The sequence below is a fragment of the Tripterygium wilfordii genome, chromosome 15 (genome assembly GCF_013401445.1).
Source record: "Tripterygium wilfordii isolate XIE 37 chromosome 15, ASM1340144v1, whole genome shotgun sequence".
Classification (NCBI taxonomy): domain Eukaryota; kingdom Viridiplantae; phylum Streptophyta; class Magnoliopsida; order Celastrales; family Celastraceae; genus Tripterygium; species Tripterygium wilfordii.
Window position 1 is genome coordinate 13,569,161 of NC_052246.1, and position 26,290 is coordinate 13,595,450.

The 26,290-nt window shown below is 38.1% G+C and overlaps 5 protein-coding genes and 1 long non-coding RNA gene across 6 annotated transcripts; 3 read left to right on the top strand and 3 right to left on the bottom strand.

The window, feature by feature from the left end:
* On the top strand, positions 1–4,975 carry LOC120016428 (sulfite reductase [ferredoxin], chloroplastic-like). The gene is made up of 8 exons (XM_038869200.1): positions 1–347; positions 1,104–1,886; positions 1,972–2,268; positions 2,436–2,633; positions 3,742–3,876; positions 3,986–4,102; positions 4,203–4,361; positions 4,525–4,975. The coding sequence occupies exons 1-8, from the start codon at positions 177–179 to the stop codon at positions 4,729–4,731; spliced, it is 2,067 nt and encodes a 688-aa protein (XP_038725128.1). The 5' UTR covers positions 1–176; the 3' UTR covers positions 4,732–4,975.
* Positions 4,976–5,972: 997 nt separating this feature from the next.
* On the bottom strand, positions 5,973–8,235 carry LOC120016429 (40S ribosomal protein S2-3-like). The gene is made up of 2 exons (XM_038869201.1): positions 7,438–8,235; positions 5,973–6,363 (listed from the first exon to the last, which is right to left on the bottom strand). Exons 1-2 carry the CDS (start codon positions 8,104–8,106, stop codon positions 6,205–6,207), a joined length of 828 nt encoding a protein of 275 aa, XP_038725129.1. The 5' UTR covers positions 8,107–8,235; the 3' UTR covers positions 5,973–6,204.
* Positions 8,236–12,518: 4,283 nt separating this feature from the next.
* On the bottom strand, positions 12,519–17,149 carry LOC119980141. Its single transcript, XR_005463793.1, has 2 exons — positions 17,015–17,149; positions 12,519–12,685 (listed from the first exon to the last, which is right to left on the bottom strand). It is a non-coding gene; the product is annotated as an uncharacterized LOC119980141 (long non-coding RNA).
* Positions 12,667–16,375, top strand: LOC119980140. Its single transcript, XM_038822803.1, has 5 exons — positions 12,667–13,553; positions 14,126–14,425; positions 14,554–14,742; positions 15,472–15,690; positions 15,817–16,375. The coding sequence occupies exons 1-5, from the start codon at positions 13,110–13,112 to the stop codon at positions 16,234–16,236; spliced, it is 1,572 nt and encodes a 523-aa protein (XP_038678731.1). The 5' UTR covers positions 12,667–13,109; the 3' UTR covers positions 16,237–16,375.
* Positions 17,123–19,050, top strand: LOC119980138 (ABC transporter I family member 17). The gene is made up of 4 exons (XM_038822801.1): positions 17,123–17,298; positions 17,387–17,710; positions 18,254–18,441; positions 18,655–19,050. The coding sequence occupies exons 1-4, from the start codon at positions 17,274–17,276 to the stop codon at positions 18,904–18,906; spliced, it is 789 nt and encodes a 262-aa protein (XP_038678729.1). The 5' UTR covers positions 17,123–17,273; the 3' UTR covers positions 18,907–19,050.
* A 213-nt stretch (positions 19,051–19,263) lies between these two features.
* LOC119980139 lies at positions 19,264–25,193 on the bottom strand. The gene is made up of 3 exons (XM_038822802.1): positions 25,070–25,193; positions 19,826–20,203; positions 19,264–19,736 (listed from the first exon to the last, which is right to left on the bottom strand). Exons 2-3 carry the CDS (start codon positions 19,908–19,910, stop codon positions 19,477–19,479), a joined length of 345 nt encoding a protein of 114 aa, XP_038678730.1. The 5' UTR covers positions 19,911–20,203; positions 25,070–25,193; the 3' UTR covers positions 19,264–19,476.
* Positions 25,194–26,290: the final 1,097 nt, after the last annotated feature.

The window sequence follows — 26,290 nt, forward strand, 5'->3', positions numbered from 1 at the left end:
TGGACGGAGAGTCGTCTCCAGCTTTACTGCTTCAGCTTCGCTTCTTCATTACCAACCAATAGTCGAGCAGCCACATCCTCTCTGGTTTCTGTCTCGCTACATTTTGTTCACTGTTAAAACCCTAGCTTAGGGTTCTTTTGTTTCAATTTTGATTTTGAAGGGTTGTTGTTTCGGTGATGAAGGCGACTTCGTTTGGGGCTGTGAACGCGGTGGTGTCCAACGATCCGAAGAGTCGGATTCAGACCTTTGATGGCTTGCAAGCTTCGAAATCTTTAGCTCTGACTCGGAACTTGCGAGTTCTTCATAGTCTTCGTGCTCGCCCTTCTGTTATACGAGCTGTATCGACGGTGATTCCCCTTTGAACGACACTTTTGGCTTCCCCCTGTTTTCTTTTTGAACTTTTTTTGCCTTTTAAAATTTGATTCTTTGTAAAAAAATATATGCTTTTGAGGAGTAACGAGTGAAATGTAAATGAAGAGATAGTCTAAATGTTGAAGAAAAAAAACAGAGAAGAGAATAAAGAAATTGCAACGGTTCCTTTTTTGGGCTGTTGTTTTGGAGGAGAAATATATGTGTAACATGTAAAATACATAGTTTTCGGCTTTGAATTGGGGTCAAGTTTTAGTATAGAGATTATTGGAGGCATAGCAAATTATGCAGTTTTTTTTTGTTGATGTATGATTGCAAATTGTTCTGTTTAGCGTATACCCAAACTATACTGATTGACTTTGTTGTCATAGAAATGGGATTTTTTTTTAACTTCCCTTGATAATTGAATTTGCTATCAAATGAGCTAACTTTTAAATATTTCATGTGATCAAATCGATGCTTAATGGCAATTGCGGTGATGCATTTTGTAATTATCGATGCTAGAATATGTACTCTTCTCGAATTGCAACAGTGCAGAAGTTCTCAGTTTTAATTTATAAGAATTGGTCTTTTCTAAATGACCCACTCTGCGAGGAGTTTCTAAATTTGTATATTAATACCAATAGCTAAACCTTAGTGTATAGGATTTGGATTAAATCCTTGATTGATCGAGCATTGTTAGTTCCTTGGACTTCAAGTGTTTTAGTATACTAACTTTTGTTGCCACTTTGCAGCCGGTAAACCCAGGCACTGCTGCTGAACCAAAGCGTAGTAAGGTTGAAATTATAAAGGAGCACAGTAATTTCATAAGGTACCCACTCAATGAGGAGTTATTGACTGATGCCCAAAATATCAATGAGGCTGCTACACAGTTAATTAAGTTCCATGGGAGCTATCAGCAGTACAACAGAGATGATCGTGGTACAAGGTCATACTCTTTTATGCTTCGGACGAAGAATCCTTGTGGAAAAGTGTCAAACAAGCTATACTTGACCATGGATGATCTTGCTGATCAGTTTGGAATTGGAACACTTCGTTTAACAACCAGACAAACTTTTCAGCTCCATGGTGTTCTGAAGCAGAACCTCAAGACCGTAATGAGTAGCATCATTAGAAGTATGGGTTCAACTCTTGGTGCTTGTGGTGATCTAAACAGGAATGTTCTCGCTCCTCCTGCTCCATTTGTAAGAAAGGACTACCAGTTTGCACAGCAGACTGCAGAGAATATAGCTGCACTCCTAACTCCTCAATCAGGTTTCTACTATGATATGTGGGTGGATGGAGAGAAGATTATGTCAGCTGAACCTCCTGAAGTTGTGAAGGCCCGCAATGATAACTCTCATGGAACAAATTTCCCTGATTCACCTGAGCCTATCTATGGAACTCAGTTCTTGCCAAGGAAGTTCAAAATTGCAGTCACTGTGCCAGCGGACAACTCAGTGGATATCCTCACCAATGATATTGGCGTGGTTGTTGTATCTGATAAAAAGGGGGAGCCTCAGGGTTTCAACATATACGTAAGCAAAAGACATTTTCTTCCAACTGTTTTTTTTGGTATATTAATGCCTTACAACTGTGAATTTCTTATAATTTCAATTTCAGGTTGGTGGTGGTATGGGAAGGACACATAGGGTGGAGACCACCTTCCCCCGTTTGGCTGAGCCATTGGGTTATGTGCCAAAAGAGGATATTCTGTATGCGGTGAAAGCTATTGTCGTTACACAGCGGGAAAATGGGAGAAGAGACGATCGTAAGTACAGCAGAATGAAATATTTGATCAGCTCCTGGGGCGTTGAAAAGTTTAGAAGTGTAGTTGAGCAATATTATGGAAAGAAGTTTGAACCTTTCCATAAATTGCCTGAGTGGGAATTCAAAAGTTACTTGGGGTGGCATGAGCAGGTCTGTCAATGGATTCCAATATTTGTAGTTATGATCTTACATTTTAACTCCATCATGCCCATCGCTCTTTAATCTTTACTGATTCTGCTTGAGATATATCATCGTTGGCTGCCAATTACATCTCATTTTTATTCCTATGTCTTCTAACTACTAAAATTATTTGGCAGGGCGATGGTGGTTATTTTTGTGGACTTCATGTTGATAATGGACGTATCGGAGGCAATATGAAGAAGGTGTTGAGGGAGGTAATAGAGAAGTATGACTTAAATATGCGTATCACAGCAAATCAGAACATCATTTTGTGTGATGTCCGAGGTGCGTGGAAGCGTCCCATTACAACAGTTCTTGCACAGGCTGGTTTGCTGGTAAGGCAGTTTTCATTTGCGGGGAAGATCTTTGATTTCTGGAATTGCTGTTCGCTTTTTATCAATGCACTTTCTTTTTAAGTTGACTATGAGCCAGAATTTCTGATTTACACTCCACTAATAAAACTCTCTATAATTCTGCCTTAAGTGGTGGATAGGAATGAATAAAAACAGGATTCATTGGGGGTTACATATGGCGGATAGAAATTTTGTTGAAGCTGGCAAGGCCAAGTATTTCATTTGTTAAAGCATAAGGAGTATTCGTTAGATATGACTTAAGGAATTGAATTTTTATGTTTAATATGTATCTCCACCTATTGCTCTTTGGAGCTCTGATTTCTCTTATGGTTATTATTATTTCTGTTCGGAAAAATTTCATGTTCTCTTTTCTTTTCTGCCTAAATATTATATCCCCTCGGTTAAAATAATATCTTTTGAGAAAGAGATAATTTTAATGGGAAAATTCTCATGGGTGTAAAATTGGGTTTTGAGTTTGTGAGTTCTGAGTTGAGTATTGTAAACACTTATACAATTTTCTCCCCTTAGTGAAAGATATGCAGCTGCACGTGGATGTAGCCTAAATTGGGTGAATTTCGTTTAATTATGTGTTACTTTTGTTCATATTTCACATTCTCGCTAATCTGGTTGAACGGGAACTTGTTATTATTTTTCAACACCCTCAGAGAAATATATATTGAGACATGAATTTAATTTAGAAGCATAAAAGCATGTTCATGCAATGTACTGTTTATATTTTGCGTGGATCATATTGTCATATTGATGTGTTGCCATGTTAGATTTTACTTTCATAACAAGAATAGAAGTTTGGTTGAATTTCACTTATATTTCTGCACTAGTCTGTGTTCATAGAAGTTGCTGATATGCAACTTTTAACTCTAAAGGTTTTGGTTTGGACTCCAAAGTTTTCTTTTCTATTCAACCCGCTAATGAAGTGTTCTCAGAACTGATAATTCAAATTGTCTTTAGGGACTATGATAATGTCTACTTGGTTGGTTTGATATTTCTGTAGGATTTACTGTTCCATATCCTACTTTGGTGATTGACCTCGTTTAATTCTCACATCTTGATATTTTATGGTTGTCAACAGCAACCTAGGTATGTAGATCCCCTCAACATAACTGCAATGGCTTGTCCCGCTTTTCCACTTTGCTCGCTGGCAATTACTGAAGCTGAAAGAGGAATCCCTGACATTCTCAAGCGAGTCCGAGCTGTATTTGAGAAGGTATGTTAATAGTGCACAAAATTGTTTTATATATTTGATTGCACAAATCAATTTCTAGGGTAATTTCAATTTGTAATTTTACTAACAGGCACAGCCTTTGTGATTTTAGGTTGGTCTAAAGTACAATGATTCTGTGGTAATAAGGGTTACTGGCTGCCCTAATGGTTGTGCTAGACCGTACATGGCTGAACTTGGCCTTGTTGGTGATGGTCCCAATAGCTATCAGGTACTACAAGCCCCAAAACTCTAGTTTTTTAGCCACTTTGTTCTGGTTAATTACAAGATCATGATTAACCGATTACTCATTTTACCTTGTGTTGTGATAGATTTGGCTTGGGGGCGCTCCCAATCAAACCAGGTTAGCAAGAACCTTCATGAATAAGGTTAAAGTTCAAGACCTTGAAAAAGTTTTGGAGCCTTTGTTTTACCATTGGAAACGAAAGAGACAATCCAAAGAATCATTCGGCGACTTCACAACCCGCTTGGTGAGCATTAACCCACATCTTGTGATATATGTATTAAGGCTGGTTTGACGATCAATTCTTGTTCTATTTGACATGCTGAATATTTTTCCTATTTCAGTGGATGTTGTTAATTTACTTGACTGAGGATGAACAATTGATGTTGATGCTAACTGTTGATTGGCAGGGATTTGAGAAGCTTCAAGAATTGGTTGATAAATATGATGGTCCAGAGCTCTCACCATCACGCTATAACCTGAAGCTCTTTGCTGATAAGGAGACTTATGAAGCCGTGGATGAGCTTGCAAAGCTGCAGAACAAGAGTGCTCATCAGCTGGCAATGGAAGTCATACGCAATTATGTTTCTGCCCAGCAAAATGGGAAAGATGAATGAGTCGGGCATCCCAGTCGTTCAGAATCTTGTTGCTTCTCCAAGGTGCTCAGGTGAATGAGGCCCTCCATCTCCATCCCACTTGCCATGTGATTACTGCTCGTTAACGGCTGGACAAAAACAGACATTGGGTTTTGACGTTCCTTGTTTTCAAATTGTGTGTTGTAGCTTGTTTATTTGAACCCAAACCTTGTGTTTCTATTTCGCCTGAGTTGTTAAGACGTCTTGACGGGCAGCTTTTGTGCTTCCAATTTTTTGATCCTAAGAACCGCATCGACTTGTTTCCAGGAGTGTGAACGCACTGGCTGTCGTGGTCATGGAAGCGATCTCGGCTATCTGGGTCTGCCGTTACCACTCTCCTTTGGATGGAATGGATTATATCATTATTACGACTTCTGGCGAAGTCGGGATGGGATAGAAGCATGCAAAGGGCTTCATTAGGAAACTTGAAGCTATGGTTATGGTCCATTTCCCATCCATCTGAATCAATTAGCATTCAAAGTCCAATTAACTTGTAGCAATCCATGTTGCTATACAGAATTTGACATGAAAATTTAGCTTGGAACTTCCATTGTAACACCACCACAAAAAAACCAGTTCACAGAACTCAAGTAGGAATGTGATTGTCCGTGCAATTGGATAATCCACATATGATCTAGCCAAACTCTGTAACACCCGTCATGATTAAGTTTAAGCCACTCAATGATCTCAAGTCTCAACTAGTTGCAACTTGCAACACCCATGTCCCAACCTCAAGCTAAGATTATTCTCTTTTTTTTATAATGAAAAAAATCACAATTCAACCATCGACTCATTTAACGCTAGATTTCTATCCTATCAAATGACTCAATACCAAGATCAATAAACTTGAGTTCTCGGGGGCTGCCGTAGTTCCCCAGCTGTAGCTCTTTTTGAGCTGCAAAATATTTTTATTTTTATTTTAAAAAATTATATGTGTAATATTCGAAGTAACGATTTCAACGACATATTTTTTGTTTCAAATTTAATGTGAACGATGCATAACAATTCTGAACCGTTGAATATAAACTCAAAACATTCGATGTTTCGATCCCGATGAATTTGATTTTTGTTTCGAACAAAAAATATGTCATTAGAATCGTTACACCGAATACTACACATATATAATTTTTAAAAAATAAATAAAAAATGTTTTGAAGCCCAAAAGGCCCTAAGCGGGGGCTGCTGTAGTTATTACTACAGCAGCCCCCATGAACCCAATAAACTTTGCCAAAGTACACGTCATCTAACACCAACCATAAGAATAAACGACACCAGTGCACAAAAATTAAACAAGGATAGGTGATAAACAAAATACCAATGTCAAAAAACTCCTGAAATAGAGAGAACAAAAACAAAAAATAGTACTTATTGTCTGAACTTAGAGCGAAACTCTAAGGGGCTACTCTTGCAAAACTAAAGACATCTTAATTAAAAAAAGGCAACTCCCAATCTCTCTTATGGCTCGACTTTCTCAACCTCATCAAGAAGGAGGGGTTTTGTAGGCCTTCCCAAGAGATCGGTATATTCCTGGAAAGGAGACTTGGTGAAGCGAGTTTCCCTCCAGAAATCAGGTGTCAAGAAACCATATGTTTTCAGAAGACATTCAAAAGTGGCCTGCATTCACAATACAAGAACATTATGTGCATAATACATGATACAACAACAAAATCCATCATCTTATCTATAAAACTACAATATAAAATGCCCTGACAAAATATAATTGGATCACTACCAACATCATTCCATCATGGTAACATAAATAAACCACTAAAACCATTTTAACTCGATCAATATAAACAAGTTCCACATATCTCCCATTACTAAATCATCAAAATGTAACATTGGATAAACAAAAGTTTTCCATGAGTGGAACATTGGATAAACAAAGTTTGTAAACTTGCTTGTATTCAAAGAAGTTAGTTACCTTGTCTTGGTCGAAGAAAAAACTGTGTCACTTATGTCACTTAGCCAGTTGAAATCTGAGAGGTAAAACAAATAAACCTATACCAAGCTTCCATTTAATGCAAATCCGAGGGGAAGTTGAAAGAATCAATTATTTTCCAATACAAAAAGACAAAAGAGGTAGACCACACAGTTCAAGGACAAATATCACACATGACACAACTGATGGAATTCTAGGAATCATGCAACCAAAGAGAAAGCCACAGAGATCCAAGGAGGACTAGAAACACTCAAATCCAGCTGCAAACATACGACTTTGCCTTAGCATTATCACAACACCCCCAATCACAAGCTTCAATGGACCCAAGACCCAGTAGAGTCCACGCTTTCAGAAAACTAAATCCATTTTCGAAAAGAAAAATCATTCGTTTGTTTTATGAAAATTTATTGGATTTTCAGGAAATGCATATAGTGTATTACATGTCTAGACTAGGAAAGCAAATAAACAGAGACGCTCAGAACTTGAAACCACACCTAGTATGCATACTCGGGAACAAAGATAATAAGAATTCATTTCAAACAACAAACAAAGTAGGAAATAAAGAACAATCAAAGACGCCTGAGTAATTGATAATCCAAGGCGCCTGAGTAATTGACAATCAGTGACAATTTCTCACGAACAAATCAACGAATCACATCTATTTACGAGCTTTTGATTTCAAATCAGTTTATAGAACAATATACATTAACAAATGTACAATAAGAAGAAAGCTTATATTATCAGACCTTGACGAAGTTTCCAAGAGTCTTGGTAGACCCTCTTGAAGAGGTGAAGACATCATCTATCCCAGCAAATTGCAACACCTTCTTTGGCACTCTAGCAGCGACAATCCCGGCACCACGAGGGGCAGGCACCATCCTGACAGTGACCGACCCACACTTCCCAGTAACCTTGCAGGGTACAGTGTGAGGTTTCCCGATCTTGTTACCCCAGTACCCTCTCCTTACAGGAATAACCGAAAGCTTGGCTAGAATAATAGCGCCTCTGATAGCAGTCGCCACCTCCTTGGAGCACTTAACCCCGAGCCCCACATGCCCGTTGCCGTCTCCAACAACAACAAAGGCCTTGAATCTGGTCCTCTGCCCAGCCCTAGTCTGCTTCTGGACAGGCATGATCTTCATGACCTCGTCCTTGAGAGAAGGACCTACCAGAGTATCAACAATTTGATGCTCCTTGATCGGGAGCGAGTGGAGGTAGATTTGCTCCAAGCTGCGGATCTTTCCTTCCCTGACCAGACGGCCAAGCTTAGTCACAGGGACCCACTTCTCCTCCTCATCACGACGGCCACGGCGGCGGCCTCTTCCACCACGGTCTCCTCTTCCGCCACGGTCGCCTCTTCCGCCACCAAATCCTCTGCGGAAGCCGCCGCGTTCACCTCCTGGTCTTTCAGCCATGGCTGGTAGGATTAAAGTCGATTAGGGTTGGGGTACGGAGATAGCTGATTTGTAGTGATATTCGAGACTAGAAAGAGAGGGAGAGAGCGTGAGACGGCGGGATATGTTTTATATACGTATTTGGGAAATGAGAAGGGCAGTGCTAGGGTTTTGGTGGGTGGTTATAGATGGTAGTAATGGTATACAGTCTGTTATATTTTAGTTTAAATATTTTCTCTCTTTTTTTCAAAAATAAAATGATATTGTTTGGTTGAGTTTTTGATAAATTTCAACATGCACGAAGATATTTTTGTGCCTATATATGCGAAGTGGGTATTCAACTTCACCCTGATTCAAGTCATAAGGAAAGGATTATCACTATAAACCAATAGCTAAAAAAATAATTAATTATAAACACACATGTACTGCCCCTTAACACGCAACACTTCACATGAATTTGGGTAAAATGAGGGTTATAAATTGAAGGTCTCAAGCATTCTTCTTGAGGTTAATCACGTATTTCAAAGTTAATTGCATATTCATCATTTTTTAAATAAGAATTTATTAAAAGAAGAACAATTAAGGAGGGCCAAAGCCCACAAAAGACCATACATAATCTGACTGACCCTTCCCACATAGCAGTCGATGCTTAGGCCCATGAACTGATTGACTGCCTGTTTGGCACAGTAGAAGTGGTAGCGGATCCGTTGGAGTAAGGGAGCTTCTTTTGCGTTTCCGCTGTGCTGCAACTTTTTGGCGTGGGTCCCACGCCAAAAAGCTGCATTTTTAAAATTTTTTATTATTTAATGATTTAAATATAAGTATATTTTAATAAAAAGTATAAATTAATTAAAAATACAATAAATGTAGCAAAATTTATTTGATTAATTAAAAAATAAAATAAATGTAAGTTTAATTAATTTGATTAATTAAAAATACTTAAAATTAATTTTAAATATTTAATTTAATTTGATTAATTAAATTAATACTTAAAATTAATTTTAATAAGAATTATATTTATTAGATTAATTTTGATAAAAAAATAAAAATTAATATTATAGTACTTTATTTCAATAATTTTTCCGCTAGAGTCAATTTTTAGTTCACCAAACATCTCACAGCATATTTCACAGTTTAAAGCTCAGCAAATTTTTCACAGCATTTCCGCTAGCATTGAAAATCAAGATTTCCGCTGTGTCAAACGGAGCCTGAGCTTCAAGATAATCGGGAAGTAGAAAGGAAAGGGCCTGTTTGTGTTCCATTCCATTTGATGCCTAAAAACAAAGCAGGACAACCCAAAATATAAAACGATAGCAATAACAAAGATATCTGGCGCCTGGTAATGAGCAGATGGATGAGAAGGAAAGGAATTGCAAATACCTGAGGAAATGGAGCACATGCAAAGAAAGTCTCCCAAGCATTTGCTGCTATTACAAGCAAATCGATGAGGTTCAAGGTTACTAGAGTCAGTCGTGCCACTACAGATATATAGTACAGAATGACAAGATTGGAAATAAACTACTAATTGCTAACATCAAAGTTAAAGAGAACCACATTGATTGCATATATTGAGTACAAGCGATCCCGGATGGATGAGTTATTTGGTATCTCGGACGACAGGGTACAGAATGTATCCTACCCGGCCATCATTACACAATAAAACTGTGTAAGCTGCATTGAAATGTTTCTCAAATATTAGATTTGTATGTATAATATATGCAGAGTACATACATACATAGATTATAGACATGGTTATAGTACAATAAAACTTTGTAAGCTGCATTGAAATGTTTCTCAAATATTAGATTTGTATGTATAATATATGCAGAGTACATACATATATAGATTATAGAGTGCGAGAGAGAGACTAACCAAAACATCTATCTGGTACGTCGTCTGTGAGAATCGATATGCCAAGGAGCCGGCCAAGAGAGGGACAAACAAGATTGAAGGGAGGTGTAGTTTGGCTGGGCTTTGAGTCACAGTTTTATAGATCTAAATGGGCTTGATCAGAGCTTAAGCTACTAGAATATCATGGCCCATCCACAAACATATAATATATAATATGCTCAATGAGAGACTCTCACTCTCGGACAACAAATCAGAACATTTCAATGTAACATCTGAACAAACACCAAGAACATAAGAAACAACGACGTATAAAACATTTGTGTACGAATATTTTTTGTTTCCTAGTCAAAAGTTTTTATTGTGCGGAATTGCATATAGACATTTGGTGTATTTATACATGGGGGGCCTAGACCAATACAAGCATGGAAACTTAATAATTGTTGGTGGATTCGTAAAAAGAAATGTATCAAGGTAGGTACATTATGGTAGTGGTATATCTAGTAACAATTTTTTGTGATTCTCTTTTGTTTCATAAACGCATTAGCATATGATTGTGTGGACAATAAATGTCTCAAAAGTCAAGTTTAAGCCTTCCTACATAGTAAATATACAAAACGACGAGTGTTGTCCACAAAATCATATCTCAAACTCAAAAAAATAATTAAGGATATTCAAATTGATCATAGATCAAAATCTACAGGTTTGTTGTCTCAATCATATCTCAGTATGAAGATAAGACTTCTATGTTTGTTTTATATTATATTTTTGTTTTATCTCTAAAGTCGAGAGTTCATCCTAATGTAATACCTTCGGTATCCGTTTGTACCGAGGGGGTTTCGTCTATTGTTTTATAGTTCTTGATACCTATGAATAAATGGAAACATTCGAGGCAACATTTCTATGCTCATAATATTAACAGGTATGTAAATAAAAATAAGAGTTGTATATATATTTTTAAAATTTTTTGCACTTATAGACAATTGCCACGAAGCCAGTGTCCTGATGTGGAAATGCAGCCTTTAGGTAGAACCATGTCAGTATAGAGTTGTATAATAAATAGACAACGGTAAGTAAAATTAGAAGAATGGGAAGTACAAGACTATAAAACTCCATTATATACGACAAAATGGTTCTTTTTATAACTTAACTTCATCAATTTACTCATAATCTTACAAATGCAAATAATAAAAAAAAAAAAAAAGATACTCATGAGTCAGTTTTAGAGTATTCGTACAGACAAATAAATTCTTAAAAATAAGGGGTTAAAGGGTAAATTAGATTTAAAATATTATAAATAATTACAGGGTTATTATTAAGTTATAGTCCCAATCTAACACTAATAAAGTTTGATCCTCAACTGTACAATTATGGGAATTTGAAACCTAGATATTACCATTTTGAAAGAAAAAATAATAATGTACGTACTATATATATATATATATATATATATATATAACATGCTAAATTTAAACATACACATAAATAAGATTGAAAAGAAGTAAAAATTCGAAAAAGGTATTAATTAAGCCTACAATTAGATTTGATAAAATGTATTGAACAAACACCTAATATGAGCTAGTGGGTTATATTAAGAGAAGAGAGCTAAGGAAAGCCAAAATTGGTTCTTTCTTTGGTTGATTTTAAACATAGTGGCGTAATTTATCACTGTGTATGTGTGTCTAATTTTATAGATTTTTGTATAGGATTAGGAGCAACTAGCAAAGGCAAGCAATTATAATATTATGAAAAAAAGACTATAAGACAGCTTCTTAGTGTTTTGTAGTTATTTGCATTGAAAATGGAGAGAATCCATGAGGGACTCAGACTCAGACTCAGACTCAGACAGAGGAAGAGAAGCCTATGGAATGACTTTGTCAGTGGGACAAGATTAATATTAAAAAACAAAAACTGAACCAATTATTATTTATTAATAATAAGGAGCACCCTCAACGGCACGTAGTTTAAACTTTAAACAGACAGTGATACACTTTTTAGTCTAACTTTTATTTTTTCAAACCTAACCTTCACCCAACTTACACGTGGCCAAATTAAAATGGCCAATAAATTTAGAATTAAACTCTTTTTTTTTTTCATTATTTATGAATTTTGTCATAGAAAATGGGTGCTTAGTGAGTGGAACATTCAATCGAATTCTCAAATGCTTAGATGCAATACTTCACACCAACAACAACAACAATAAAAGTATTAAAGTATTGAGTTTGATGCGAATGACACATTCTAATTGAAACTCGAGTTTAAATCTTATTGAATATTTAAAAAGCATATTTGTATGATGTTATTATCAAAAATAAAAAAAATTGAAATTTGGGTGCTTGAGTTGAAATGATTCATTTCTCGTCTAGCTAATTCAATCACTCATGAATTTATTATTTTTGTAGTTGCTTAAGTATTTTTAAATTCATATTAAATAGAATATGTTAATATTGGCTGCATAAATAAAAAGGGGTTAAGACTTAAGATAATCCGATCAGAATAATACACAATACGAAAGAGGTGCAGAATCCTTGTCAATTTTCTGTAAAAAGTTATAAACAAACATGGTCCAAGGAAATAAATAAGCAGAGAAGAAACAAACCCACAGCAGCTTTTATTTGAAATCTCTGTTAGTACACCACATAACGAGGTTGCACGCCTAGTCTTTACTCCTCCGGCTCCTCTCTCTCTCTGTCTCTACCTCTCTCTGAACAATCTATGTCTCTTAACCATTAATTCTTGCAGCTTCTTTCCCCTGCAACAACCAATATAAACATGAAAACATCTGCTTTCAGAGCCTGAAAGAAGAGCAGAATTCCTGTGAATCAAACAGAGAGTTAATTTGCTGCATTTGTGGCCTAGAAGAGCCTATTGAAAGTCGACGACATTTGGGTGTTTTTTACTATACTTCAATCTTAATCCACCCACAAAACCCTTTTATTTCGTTTTGAAAACCTAGACAATGCAAGTTGGTATTGGCATAGGCTGGCTTGCAGAAAATCCAAGCCCTATAAATCCCATATGTGAAACAAACCTCGTCCTTATCCTAAATAGTTTAAATTTCTGAACCTTCACTTTTTTCTGACAAAAAGGAAGAACCTTAACCACAAAAGGCCATAGACAAAATCAACAAGAAGAGAGAGGCAGGGAAGGAAGGAAGTGGGTGTTGCAAGAAGAGAATGTCCACAACCATGGCAATAAGGAGGTCAAAATGGCAGTACCCACCAGCACCAAGAATCATCCATTTCCCTCGCAGGCCTCGCAGGAAGCCAACAAAGTCCACTCCTGCAAAACCCACATTGCAGAGAGACCGGAGAGGAAAGTTGGAGACTTTGTTTGATCAGGAGAGAGAGTTTGCCAGAGGGGTTGTGCCAATTGTGCTGGTGAGTGGAAGAGGAGGAGGAGGAGGAGGAGAGGATTGTGAGGGGAGGAGAGAGAGAGTGGAGGAGAGGAAGAGTAGTAGTGTGGGGGTCGAGGAGGAGAAGTGGAGGTTCCAGGCAGAGATGTTGAGGGCAGAGTGTAATCTTTTGAGGATGGAGAAAGAGATTGCCGTAAAAAAGATGGAAAGGAGAAGAGTACAGATTGAAAGGACACTGAGATCCACAGTTCAAACTCTTCTATCTGTTAGTCTCTTTATCCATTTCTATGTGCATATATTTATGTTTTTACATATTCATGTGTGTATCTACTATGTTTTTATCGTACTTTTCTTAACCATTTATTCTTAAGATTTTGATTGATCAGTTTGGTTGGTGAGAAAATGTAGGATCAAGAAAAGGTAAAGTTTTGGAATTTGATGTGGAACTAGGGAAAACTCAGGCATGCATTTCATTAGCACCTAATACACCACATGATCACTATGTTTTAATTTTCTTTAAATAATTTAAGGGAGGTTCTGCTTTGGTGTAGAGAAGTGGAGAGAATCAATAAGGAAGCCAAGTTTTGGGTTTATTTCAGGAATGGTGTAAACTTAAATCATATATGTTATAGCAATATCTACATGTTATTTCTGCTCAACAGAACTAACCCAGGTAATGTACTGAGGAAGCCTGGTGCATTTGAGTTGTTCACCTTTTTCACTTTTACATATTTACTGGAAAATATATCGAGCAGCTAATTTTTATTTGTGATCTATTAATGGAATCTGTTCTCTATTGACTTCTGTTCTGACCCTAACATGGTCACTGATTTCTAGGGGAGGGAGGAAATTTGTGAAGGAAAGAACCCAAGCATTGTTTTGGAGGAAGAGATTCGGCATTTGGCAGGGAAACTACAGAAGTTACAAAGGGATTCGGGACATAAAGATTTTGAAGTTCGGAACTGTAGAAATTTTGATAAAAAAGCTTCCCTTCTTCAAAGACAACTGAAGGAGTTCGGAGATACCTCAGAAGAGATATGTGTGAAGGAGATCAGAGAGATGGCAGAAGCAAGCTTGTCTATCAAAGCACAATGCAGTGTTGATGAGAGCTTTTCAAATACCAATACCAATTGCAATGTAATAATGAAATATTCATTTGCATGTTAGTTTTGATCATTACTGACTTCTCCTTTTGTTCATATTATACAAGTCATTATGTTCATCGATTGTCCATACCCTTTGATGGTTAGTTTTAACTTGAAAAGAGTCCGCAGATGGAGATACTGAGAAAGAAAATGGAGGGATTGTCAAAGGGGATATTGTTGGAGAGAATGGAGGAAGAATATGGGTCAATGCTTCATACAGCTAACAGTTCCACAGCCAATTCTGCTTCCAATTCCAAGAGAATTGAACTTCCTGATAAGTCTTTTACCTCGATACGACATCCATACAAGGTAAAGACCATTCTCTTTATTCGGTCTATCATTAGTAGCTAATTTATTTATTGAAATAGCATATAAAAGATACTTTTGGAGAACTTTAGGAAGAATGTAGTCTCTCTGTGTCTGCAAATAGATGTTATAAAGCCGTAAAGTTCTACCTCGACAAAGCTAAATGTTCTTTATGAAATTTTATTTAGATGAAGCTGGCTTAAGTATAAAACTAACTAACAATATCACATTTATTACTCTTTTTCCTGATTTATTTTAATGAATACTATCCCACCTCCTCTGTCTGAGACGACCATCTTTTATTTGTCTTAAAGAGCATGTCATAACTGACTACTTTGTCACTTCTAGAGATCACTGTCATTTGGCGAACAGCTTACACTGAAGGATAGTCTTTTCTGAGCGCAATTATCCATCGGAGTTGACTAGGAAGTTAGAGTTTCAATTTGGCTAATATTCCGTCTGGACAGTTGTCACATATTGGCGTGTTTTGCTAGTTTATTTTGCTTTTATCAAAATGTTTCTGTTATGGTACAATTCTCTAAATAAATTAGTAAATCTGTGATTCACTGGCCTTGTTGAATGCTTCTGTAATGCGTTGCAAGTAGTTATCTAACTATCAAATGACTTCCCTCTTGGCTTATGATGCATGTTGCCATATCATTGACATAAATACATGTAGTTATGTATGTATGTATAAAGCTGATATGAAATTGGCATTGAAATTTTATGCAGGAGATCGTCCCCAAAGAGGAGAAAGTGTGTTCAGGACGATGCAAGGCTATAGTAAGGAGGATTGTTGAGCAAGTCAGGGCCGAGACAGAGCAGTGGTCCCAACTGCAAGAAATGCTGGGGCAAGTGAGGGATGAGATGGAAGAGTTACAAGTTTCTCGAGATTTTTGGGAAGATCGAGCACTGGATTCCGATTATGAAATTCAGACCCTTCATTCTGCCGTAAGAATTTTGTGTACTACTGCATTCCTTCTTGCTCCATGTTTTCCTGATTATGTACAAAGAATGCTCGTATCCGATGGATTTTGGTGAAGTCACCTAAACATGTTTTGTTGCTTGTGTCTCTAGGTTCAAAAGTGGAGGGAGAGAGCTCTCTCTTCTGAAGCAAAAACAAATGAACTACAAGCACAATTATCCATTCTACATGAGGAGGCTGAAAAATTGAGGACGAAACAGAATACCAAACCAGCAATGTCAAAAATCTCACCGCCATGTCCTCGAGATGCACAAAATGAGATGGAGAAACGGGTACTGGTTTGTCAATTGAAGGAAAATCATCATCCTAATTCTAATGGAGATCGCCAGAAGCAGAAGGGAGTCTTTAATGATGGAAGAAGAAAAGCACACACAAGCACTAGTAGACTTGCTGCTCCGAAACGTTCTCCCTTTCGAGATATTGGGAATTCATCACCATTAGTGAGGCAGAATAGCAGAGCAGTTTTCCCTTTGCATTGCCCTCTGCCTTCAACTACAGACAACAGCTACTGAGCTAATATCTCGGTTTCCTGATTCCTATGCTAGCTTATTGATCTTACATAACTGTATTGACTGAAACTTCTCATGAGAAGAAAGAACTTTCTCTAGTTAGAAACTATATAGTATGAAATATGAACAATACAGTTTTGGGTTGATCAATTAATTCTGTTTTCTTATATAACTTTGAATAATTTTTTCAGTGAAGAATGTCTGTTTTGGTGGTCTTGAATCCAGTTGAGGGCACCTCTAATTAACTATTAAGGCTGACCCCAATTTGGGACTAAAGCCACAAAGTTTAGAGATGATGTTGTTTTTAAAAACCTTGAAGTTCTATAGAAGATCATTTGAAGTTAAGGTAAATTGAACAAGAGGTTTTAGAGAAACTATAGAAAAATGTTTTGAGACCCCATTGTTCGCTCATTTTACCCTGAATTCATATGGACAGTTGGATGTTAAGCAAGCCTTACATGTATATTCATAGTCAATGACTATCACACATATCACATATGATTGGGGTACGGAGGTGATAAATTGAGAATATGTAGCATTACTCGAAAATGCTGCATGAGCATGGTTTTCAGTGGTAGTGGAGGTGAGAGTGTGAGACTAATCAAAATTGGGTGGTTAACAAACTGTATCCTTTGCGAAAACGGGCCAAGTCCATGACACAATTAGGCTTTAAGGGTGCAGGCCCATAAACTTGTTTGCAAGTTTTAGGCCCATGAATTATTATGGACTCGTAAAATGAGTAAGAAATGAAAGAAAAGCAGGAGCAACAAAGTGGACAAACCTGGCTTTCACCTACTAGTGGTGGTGGTGACTGGTGAACATGCCGACGTGCACACAGGACAGACGACACGCCACTCCCAGATTCCCTATCAATTTGCAGATTAAAGAAATCACCACCAGAACAAGACAATTGCATCCCTCCAAGTCATCATCTTTGGAAGGCTGTATCCGGGGAGTAACACCTCTGGCCATCTTTCGTTCCTTATTGTCCCAGCCTCTTAAATTCTCTCTCTCGCATCCTCATTCGCTGTCTCGCTATTATGGCTTTGGTTGAGAACCATCTCGGTAAGCAAACAAATTCTTTCAATTTGTGCCACGAAGACAAAAACCTGTAAAATCCGTCGTTGATTGGTTGATTTTTTGGTTGTTGCAGATGAGCATCTACTGGCGGTGGACGTGGAGGAAGGAGACGGATATCCGGAAGATCCGAAATTTCGGATCCGTGATTTGAAGAAGGTTTCGGATGTTGGAGCTCCGATACTGAACGGGATCAACATGGACATACCCAAGGGGGTGGTTGTGGGGATCATAGGGCCCAGTGGGAGCGGGAAATCAACGGTTCTGAGGGCGCTTAACCGGTTGTGGGAACCACCTTCAGGGACGGTGTTTTTGGACGGTCAAGATATAACGGGTCTTGATGTTCTCGCTCTTCGACGTAAGGTCGGAATGCTCTTTCAACTGCCGGCCCTCTTCGACGGTCAGTTCCTACTCCCTACTACACCAACGATTTTCTTCGCATTCATTTCGTCGATATTATATAGTTTTCGATCTTGAAATGAAGTAAAATAATACTTTAGCTTCATAAGCATCGAATTGTGATAGATTATCAAGAGACGGTTGAAGTGAGTTAAGTAGTATTTATTTTTCTTGATCTCTCCTAAAAGGGTACAAAAGTCGGTCTTTTTTGACCTTACCACAGCACCCAAAAAGACATAGCACCTAATCAACAACAAATAAAATTTGAAATCAAAATCCAGTGGTGGGTTGACAATTAAATAAGAAATTTGGTGAGTACAGGACTTCGGACTTGATAAAGTGGTTTTTATTGTGCATTGGGTATTTGTGCATTCAAATATTAGCTAATAAGCAACTCCTCTGTTTGTCCGAGTTTCTTTGCTGCTTTTAGGCCAGTTACATTTACTATATCGAATATGGTTGCGATGCATTAGAACCAATTTTAACAATGGTGGTTCTAGTATAGGGTACATAATCAGCTATCCATGGTTATGTGTTTCTTCAGGCACAGTTGCAGATAATGTACGATATGGACCGCAACTGAGGGGGAAGAAGCTTACTGACACTGAGGTCTACAACTTGCTTACACTAGCAGACCTTGATTCATCCTTTTATAGCAAAAATGGTAGTGAGTTATCAGTGGGTCAAGCTCAAAGAGTTGCACTTGCCAGGACCTTAGCCAATGAACCAGAGGTATCCTTGCATATACTTTGATGAAAATGAGAAAAATCCAATTACTGTGATTCTGATAATATAAGTGATAACTAATTCAAAATTGATTTTGAGAATCTCATTCATATTGCAATACTTGCAAAGCAAAATGCACCTTTTCTACAATCCTTTATATTTGTTTGTGAATGTTGTACCATATATTTGCTGCTGCTGATTCTATCGTGTCTATGGAAGGTTTTGCTGCTAGATGAGCCAACGAGTGCCTTGGATCCAATAGCGACACAGAACGTAGAGGATGTAATTGTGAAGCTGAAGAAGAATCGTGGAATGACAGTTGTGATGGTCTCCCACAGCATAAAGCAGATTCAGAGGATTGCTGATGTAGTTTTCTTGTTAGTGAATGGGGAGATAGTTGAAGTTTTACAACCTGATAAGCTTTCCGAAGCCAAGCATCCCATGGCCTTAAGGTTTCTTCAACTCTCTTGAAGAATTTTGTTGTGTTATTTTTGGCTTCCACTTTGTTATTGGATCAAAGTCATTCATACACATGTAAATAAATCTAGCCTCAACTCTTATTCGCTTTGTGTTATTGGATCATTATACTATGAAGTCCCTGTCTGTCTTCCTGTATGATTAGGTCTAGTGTTTGCTATATCGCATTTCATATCCATATTGTAGGCTGAAACCCATCTGTTAAATTTCTTAAAATCCCCGTGACTATGAGGAATTTACTTATTTTACAAGTTTTGAACTTATGAGATCAAATCACAATAGAACAATCTGGCACTGCCTCAGGCTCCTCCCTCTCCTACAGTATCTACAAAAATTCAATCCTTCCATTTTTAAAAGAATCACCTCACTCTTTTCCACGTTCTCCTCCTTTTTGGTTCACAAATTGTGTATACTGTATAGTATATTCCGGCTGTGGACAGTGAAAGCTTTATTACAGTAAGCACAAACTACATATACAGCATATGCATTAAAGTATACCCAATTACAATGCCCTGTATTTCCATACTACATATATGTATCTATCCACATACGAGAACCTCTGCTTCAGTATGATTTGAAGCCAAACGTAAAGCATGAAGAAACAGAGGAAGCAGTGGTGGTGTCTTGCTTGGAATTGGAAAACAACAATGCCCTCCAAGCATGCCCCTGCTTTCTACGTTTTGGGATTTGAACAGGCTGTTGTGATGGTGCATACAACATGCTCCACATCACCTCTACATCTTTATATCCACACACTTGTACCTCATCTTGAAGCTTCAACAAACCAGCATCACAACATCCACCATCGCCAACAACTGCACAATCTGTGCTTACAGATATAAATGCCAGATTTTGGATTTTAAAATCACTCACAAGACACAATGAGGAGCAATGAGTGAATGCAGAGACTAACCAGATTTAGAAGAAGTAGCACTAGCAGGGTTGAATCTGAGAGACAAAGCAAACCAAGCTCTTCTCATCTCGTGCCACCAATCCATGGACTCTTAAGATGACCGTCTGAGACTGAGAATGGGAATATATGTAGTGGTGGTTGTGAGTTATGGATATTGAATTGCAGCAAGTGGAGCTTACGAAGAGAGAAGAGTCAAAAAGACGGAGACACGTTTCTTTGGGGGACGTGCCAGGCGTCTCATCTAGGAGTCCCATGCATGCATCCACCCACTCTCCTTTTGGCTTGACTTTCACATTTGGAAAACAAAATAAAAAGAAGTAGTATTTCTTCTTTATTTCAAGTTTCGGTTACTCTCTTTTTAGCTTTGACTTGACTAGTCTAGTCTAACAAAACTAAAGGATCCAATGTTTTCCAATTGTGTTTTTCGTATGTGTTACAAGATATATATATATATACAAGACTGTAAGCATACAAGATTAAATACATGTAACAAATTCTATGTTGCTGTTACTTTATTCACGAAGATAAAATAGAAGAGATAGAATTTGTTGTGGCTGCTGTTACTAAAGCTCTTGACTTTGGAGATAAGATCGATGGTGCTTCTAGTGTTTGTTGAGATAATCCTGGAATTTCAGTTTCTGTTGAAGGTTCACTAACATGCCCCCGCAAGACGGTGCTCCCATTGGAGATACCGATCTTGGAACGTAACTTGTGAAAGGTGAGATTTGGTAGGGGCTTGGTAAGAGTGTCTGCAAGCTGGTCTTTAGAGGAGATATGAGACACAGTGAAGGATCCTCTAGCCACATGATCACGAACAAAATGATAATCGATGGCAATGTGCTTCATTCTTGAGTGAAAAACTGGATTAACAGAGAGATATGTTGCTCCAATATTATCACAAAAAATCTGTGGAGGTAATGAGCATCTGACATGTAATTCACCAAGCAAGTTTTTAATCCAAAGCACTTCAGCAGCACATGATGCAAGTGCTCGATATTCCGCCTCTGTCGAGGAGCGGGCAACTGATTTTTGCTTCTTTGAACACCAGGAAATTGCATTTCCTCCAAGATAAACAATGTAGGCAGAAGTGGATGTGAAATTATCACGATTACCTGCCCAATCCGCATCCGTAAAGGCTGTAACTGAGAGATGTTGGTTACGTTTAAGAAAGAGACCATGATGGATGGTTCCTTTCAAATAACGTAAGAGTCTTTTTGCTGCAGACCAATGTGTCTCTGTTGGCAGGTGCATATATTGGGCCAGTTTGTTGACGGCAAAAGATATGTCAGGTCGAGTGAGTGCTAGATATTGAAGTGCACCAATGACCTGACGAAATTGAGTTGCATCAGTTGCTGGAGAACCATCATGCAGCTGAAGAGATTGGGTGGAAGACATAGGTGTAGTACATTCTTTTGCACCTGTCATCTTGGTCCGTTCAAGCAGGTCTCGGATATATTTGTGCTGAGTTAACAGAAGCCCAGATTTTGTTGGAAGTACCTCAATACCAAGGAAATAGTGAAGGTCGCCAAGGTCCTTGATAGAGAAGCGACTTGCTAATGCTTGCAAAAAACATGTGATAAACCCACTGTCATTTCCTGTGACTATTAAATCATCGACATACACCAAAAAATAAATAGTAATATCATGGTGATGATATATGAAAAGCGAGGTGTCACTCCGAGAATTAGCAAAGCCATAGGAGAGTAGAAAACCCTTGAGCTCATTATACCAAGCCCTAGGAGCCTGTTTGAGACCGTAAATTGCTTTCCGCAGTTTACAAATAAAATTCGGATGTTGTTGATCAACAAAGCCCGGCGGTTGCTGCATAAACACTTCTTCAGACAATGTCCCATGAAGGAAAGCATTATTGACATCCAATTGGCGTAAAGGCCATGCATTGGACAAGGCAATTGAGAGGATGAGCCGAATGGTTGTGGGTTTAACAACCGGGCTAAAAGTGTCATGGAAATCAATTCCAGGACGTTGGTGAAAGCCCTTGGCAACTAGACGGGCTTTATACTTGGATATGGAACCATCGGGATTTCTTTTAATCCGAAATACCCATTTGCAACCTACGACATTTTGGGAGGGAGAGGGAGGGACAAGTTCCCATGTTCCATTTCGAAGAAGTGCGGTAATCTCATCAGACATGGCCTGCCTCCATCCCACATTTTTGGAGGCTTGGGTGACACAGGTGGGTTCAACAGATTCGGGGAGGGGATGGTTCGTAGTTGTGTGATAGAGAGACTTGGGTTTGAAGATGTTATTTTTGGAGCGAGTTGTCATGGGGTGAGAAGGTGGGATAGAAGTAGTGGGGTTTGTTGGTATTTGATGTACGTGATGTGGTGATGATGAGTTGGCAGGAGAAGAACTGGCATCAAGAGTAGTAGTGACTAGAGGTAAAGGAAAATTATTTACAGGAGAGGAAGTAGTAAAAGGAGTACCTGACTCTGCAGAAGGTGGTGACAATGACGTCTTGACATGTTGCGGCAAGACTTGCAAGGGCGCTGCCGTGGTGTCCTCTACTGGTGAGTGTGGCATGGCATTGGTCAAGGGCATAGATTGGGTAGGGAAAGAGACAATGGGTAAGTTCCAAGAATGAATGGAGGTAGAATTAGTGGGCATATCAGCAGAAGAAAGTTTGGAATAAGGAAACACAGTTTCAACAAAACGAACATGTCGAGAGGTATAAATTTTATTTGTTATAGTATCCAAACAAAAATAGGCACTTTGATTGGGAGAGTAGCCAAGAAAAATACAAGGAGAGGATTTGGGTTCAAGTTTGTTGGAAGTATATGGTTTTAACCAAGGAAAGCATAGACAACCAAAAACTTTTAATTTATTGTAATTGGGCTGCCGGAGAAATAATTTTTCATAAGGAGAGGTGAAATTTATTATGGGAGTGGGAAGTCGATTAATTAAATAAACTGCAGCTTGAAAAGCATAAGACCAATATTTTGGAGGTAGATGTGCTTGATGAAGAAGAGTGAGACCAGTGTCAACAATGTGTTTGTGACGTCTCTCAGCAGTCCCATTGTGTTGAGGGGTATGAGGTGGGGTTTTAAGATGTTGAACACCCATTGTACTAAGAAAATCTTTTAGAGCAGTAAATTCGCCACCACCATCCGAATAGACAGAAATTAGAGGACGTTGAAAAAATTTTTCAACCACAGCTTTATATTGACGAAAAATGGTAAACACATCAGATTTGAGACGCATGGGGTAGAGCCAAACATACTTGGTGAAATGGTCCACAAAAATCACATAATAATTAAAACCATTAACAGATTGAATAGGGGAAGGTCCCCAAACATCAGAGTAAATTAAATCAAGAGGCCCATGACTCTCTAAAGTAGATTCACCAAACGGTAAACGTTGGCTTTTATTACATAAACATGACTGACAAATAAAATTTGAAGGAATGGAAGAGGAAAGCGACACTAAACCAGACTGAGCAAGAGAATTTAATATTTGTAGAGACGGATGGCCAAGACGCCCATGCCAAATCACCGGGGATGCAGACACAGTGGTACCAGTAGAGAAAGCCACGGCTGGACTGGTATGCACACCTGCCGCAACCGGCCATTCATAAAGGTCATGTCTATTCCTTCCGCGGAGTAGAGGAGTCCCCGTACGTAAATCCTTGACAACAAAATAAGAAGGAAAAAATTCAATAGATGTGTGATTGGATCGACAGAATTTAGAGACAGATAGTAAATTTCGTTTAATAGACGGCACACATAAAACATTAGAAAGAGTAAAAGAAGGGGAAATGGAAACAGTGCCAGTATGAGTGATAGGTAAACCTGAACCATCACCAATTTGAATATCTTCTGGACCCTCATAAGGCTGATGCAGAGACAAGTTTGACATCTGAGAGGTAACATGATGGGAAGCACCCGAATCTACTATCCAGGAGGGTGGAGCAGACTGAGTAGTAATGTGATTGGCAGTAGGACGTGGAGAGCGCAGATTTGGAAAAAGCTTGAAGCAACGCTTGGCATCATGGCCGCGCTTATTGCAGAACTGACAAACAACTGGGTTGTTATTAGTGGAGTTAAATTTGTATGGTTTCATGGTAGTAGGAGGATGAGGAAGGAGGCCAGGTGCAGGAGAAGGAAAGTTTGGCTTTGTATTCCGATGGGAAGATGGAGTGTGTTTGGCTAAATTGGCAGTGGGTGGAGTAGAGTCAGAGTTGTGTTTGTCATTGTGAAGGAGGAAGGTCTCATGGTCAATGATCTTATCAAACAGTTCTTCGAACGGAACAACAGTGTCTCGAGTGCGAAGGGCAGTGATAAGCTCCTTGTAGGCTGGGCCCAGACCACGAGTTGCATAGACAAGAAGGTCAGCATCACTTGGAGGAGCACCGAGAGCTGTTAGTTCATCTGCAATTTGCTTAATGGAAACAAGAAAATCAGTAACAGAGAGAGAACCACGATTAACCATAGTGAGTTTATCTTTCAAATGAATCATATGAGTTGTAGATCGCTTGGCATAGAGACGAGATAAGCGAGTCCAAGCTTCATGACTTGATGTTGCAGAAGAGACTAGTGGTATAACAGCTTCACTTAGGGATGCAAGAATTGCATGAAGAATTAGTTGATCTTGTCTACGCCATGGAAGATAATCTGGATTGGGACTAGTAGCATCATTTTGAGTCACCGTTGAAGAGGGGCACGAGAGAGTGCCATCGAGATATCCTAGAAGATCCAAACCAAAGAGAAGAGCAGTGAATTGGGATTTCCATGAAAAATAGTTGAGTGGCGTGAGCTTAAGGGGCAACTGGGCAGCAGCATTAATCGTTATTAGACTTTGAGTAGGATTAGAAGGGGCAGCAGCAATAGTGGCTGTGCTGCCTGTAGAGGATGAGTTGGTGGTAGCAATGGTGGCTGAGTTGGAGGCCATTTGGGATGAAAGAGAAAAAAAATAGAAGAGGATCTTAGCTCGTTAGAGAGAAAAGCTCCGATACCATAACAAAACTAAAGGATCCAATGTTTTCCAATTGTGTTTTTCGTATGTGTTACAAGATATATATATATATACAAGACTGTAAGCATACAAGATTAAATACATGTAACAAATTCTATGTTGCTGTTACTTTATTCACGAAGATAAAATAGAAGAGATAGAATTTGTTGTGGCTGCTGTTACTAAAGCTCTTGACTTTGGAGATAAGATCGATGGTGCTTCTAGTGTTTGTTGAGATAATCCTGGAATTTCAGTTTCTGTTGAAGGTTCACTAACATAGTCTCTTTAATGCTATAACGATCGGTTATGAAGTACCAAATTTGTTACAAAACTATAATGTTAATGCACTTGCGCCAAATGTAAGCTGTAACTTATTTACATTTGACACATTCATTTGGTTTGTTTTATGTGTTCTCTGTTTTTTTTATTTTTTTTTTCATAAAATATTTTTTTCGTTTCATATTCTCAAATGATTTCTTATTGATCATGTTTTCTGAAATGTACAACCAAATTCCTTTCAAAAAAAATGTACAACATAATTCTTCTGAAATATACAACCAAAGTGTTGTTAGGGTCCTCTCGACTAAGCAATATACTAAACAAACAAAGTCCCCTAAGATGGCATGCGTTTATTTAGTTGATTCGGGATCAGTGATTGTTTCAGTAAAAAATTCAATAGAAAAATAAATTAAAAAAAATCCAGAATTTGCTTCATCAAAATTGAACAAGTTAGAATTATTTACCAAATATTTCGAAAGGGTAAGGGTACCAAATCCCATCCTAGATTTGCTGAAAAGGAAATGTAAAAACAATTAAAAAAAAAAAACAGATATCAAAGAGACTCTTAGTTTTTTTATGTCAAAATTGAGTATTGAATTGGTGACATCTAATGATCAACAATAGCTTAAAATATTTTGCAAAAGTTGAGAGAATGAAAGAAATTAGGCTTTGCATTTCATACTAAAATCATAAAAATCCTCAACTGAATTCCGACAAACTAACTACTCGAGAGAAGTCATAATATTTACAAATTAAAGCAAAAACTATAGTGAGCTAGAACACATATTAATTCATAACTAGATGGGTCGGATAATATAAGTAGTGTAATTAATGATGATCTTCTTGTCTCGATGGAGTAGCAGCTGAACTATCATTGCCTGAATAATTGCCACAGAAATTCAATTGCTGATCAAGTTGATTCTCCACACCAAAAAAGTTGCTGTACATACCACAAATATCATCAGCATATGACGACGGTGATCTTGAAAACAAGGAATCCATCATTGTATTTGTCTGCTCAACTACTGGAGGGACGTCCAAGTAATTGTTGCTGCCGTTGCTGAAATGAGGCAGAGGCAGCACATTGTTCGATGGTGCAGCAGCTGAGTGCATATACATTGCTGATGGTGGAGTCATCGCCGTTGAAGGAGATAGGAATCCACTGTAACTATCATAAACCATCCTATTATCCGTGAGATTATGATCATTCCCTTGCTG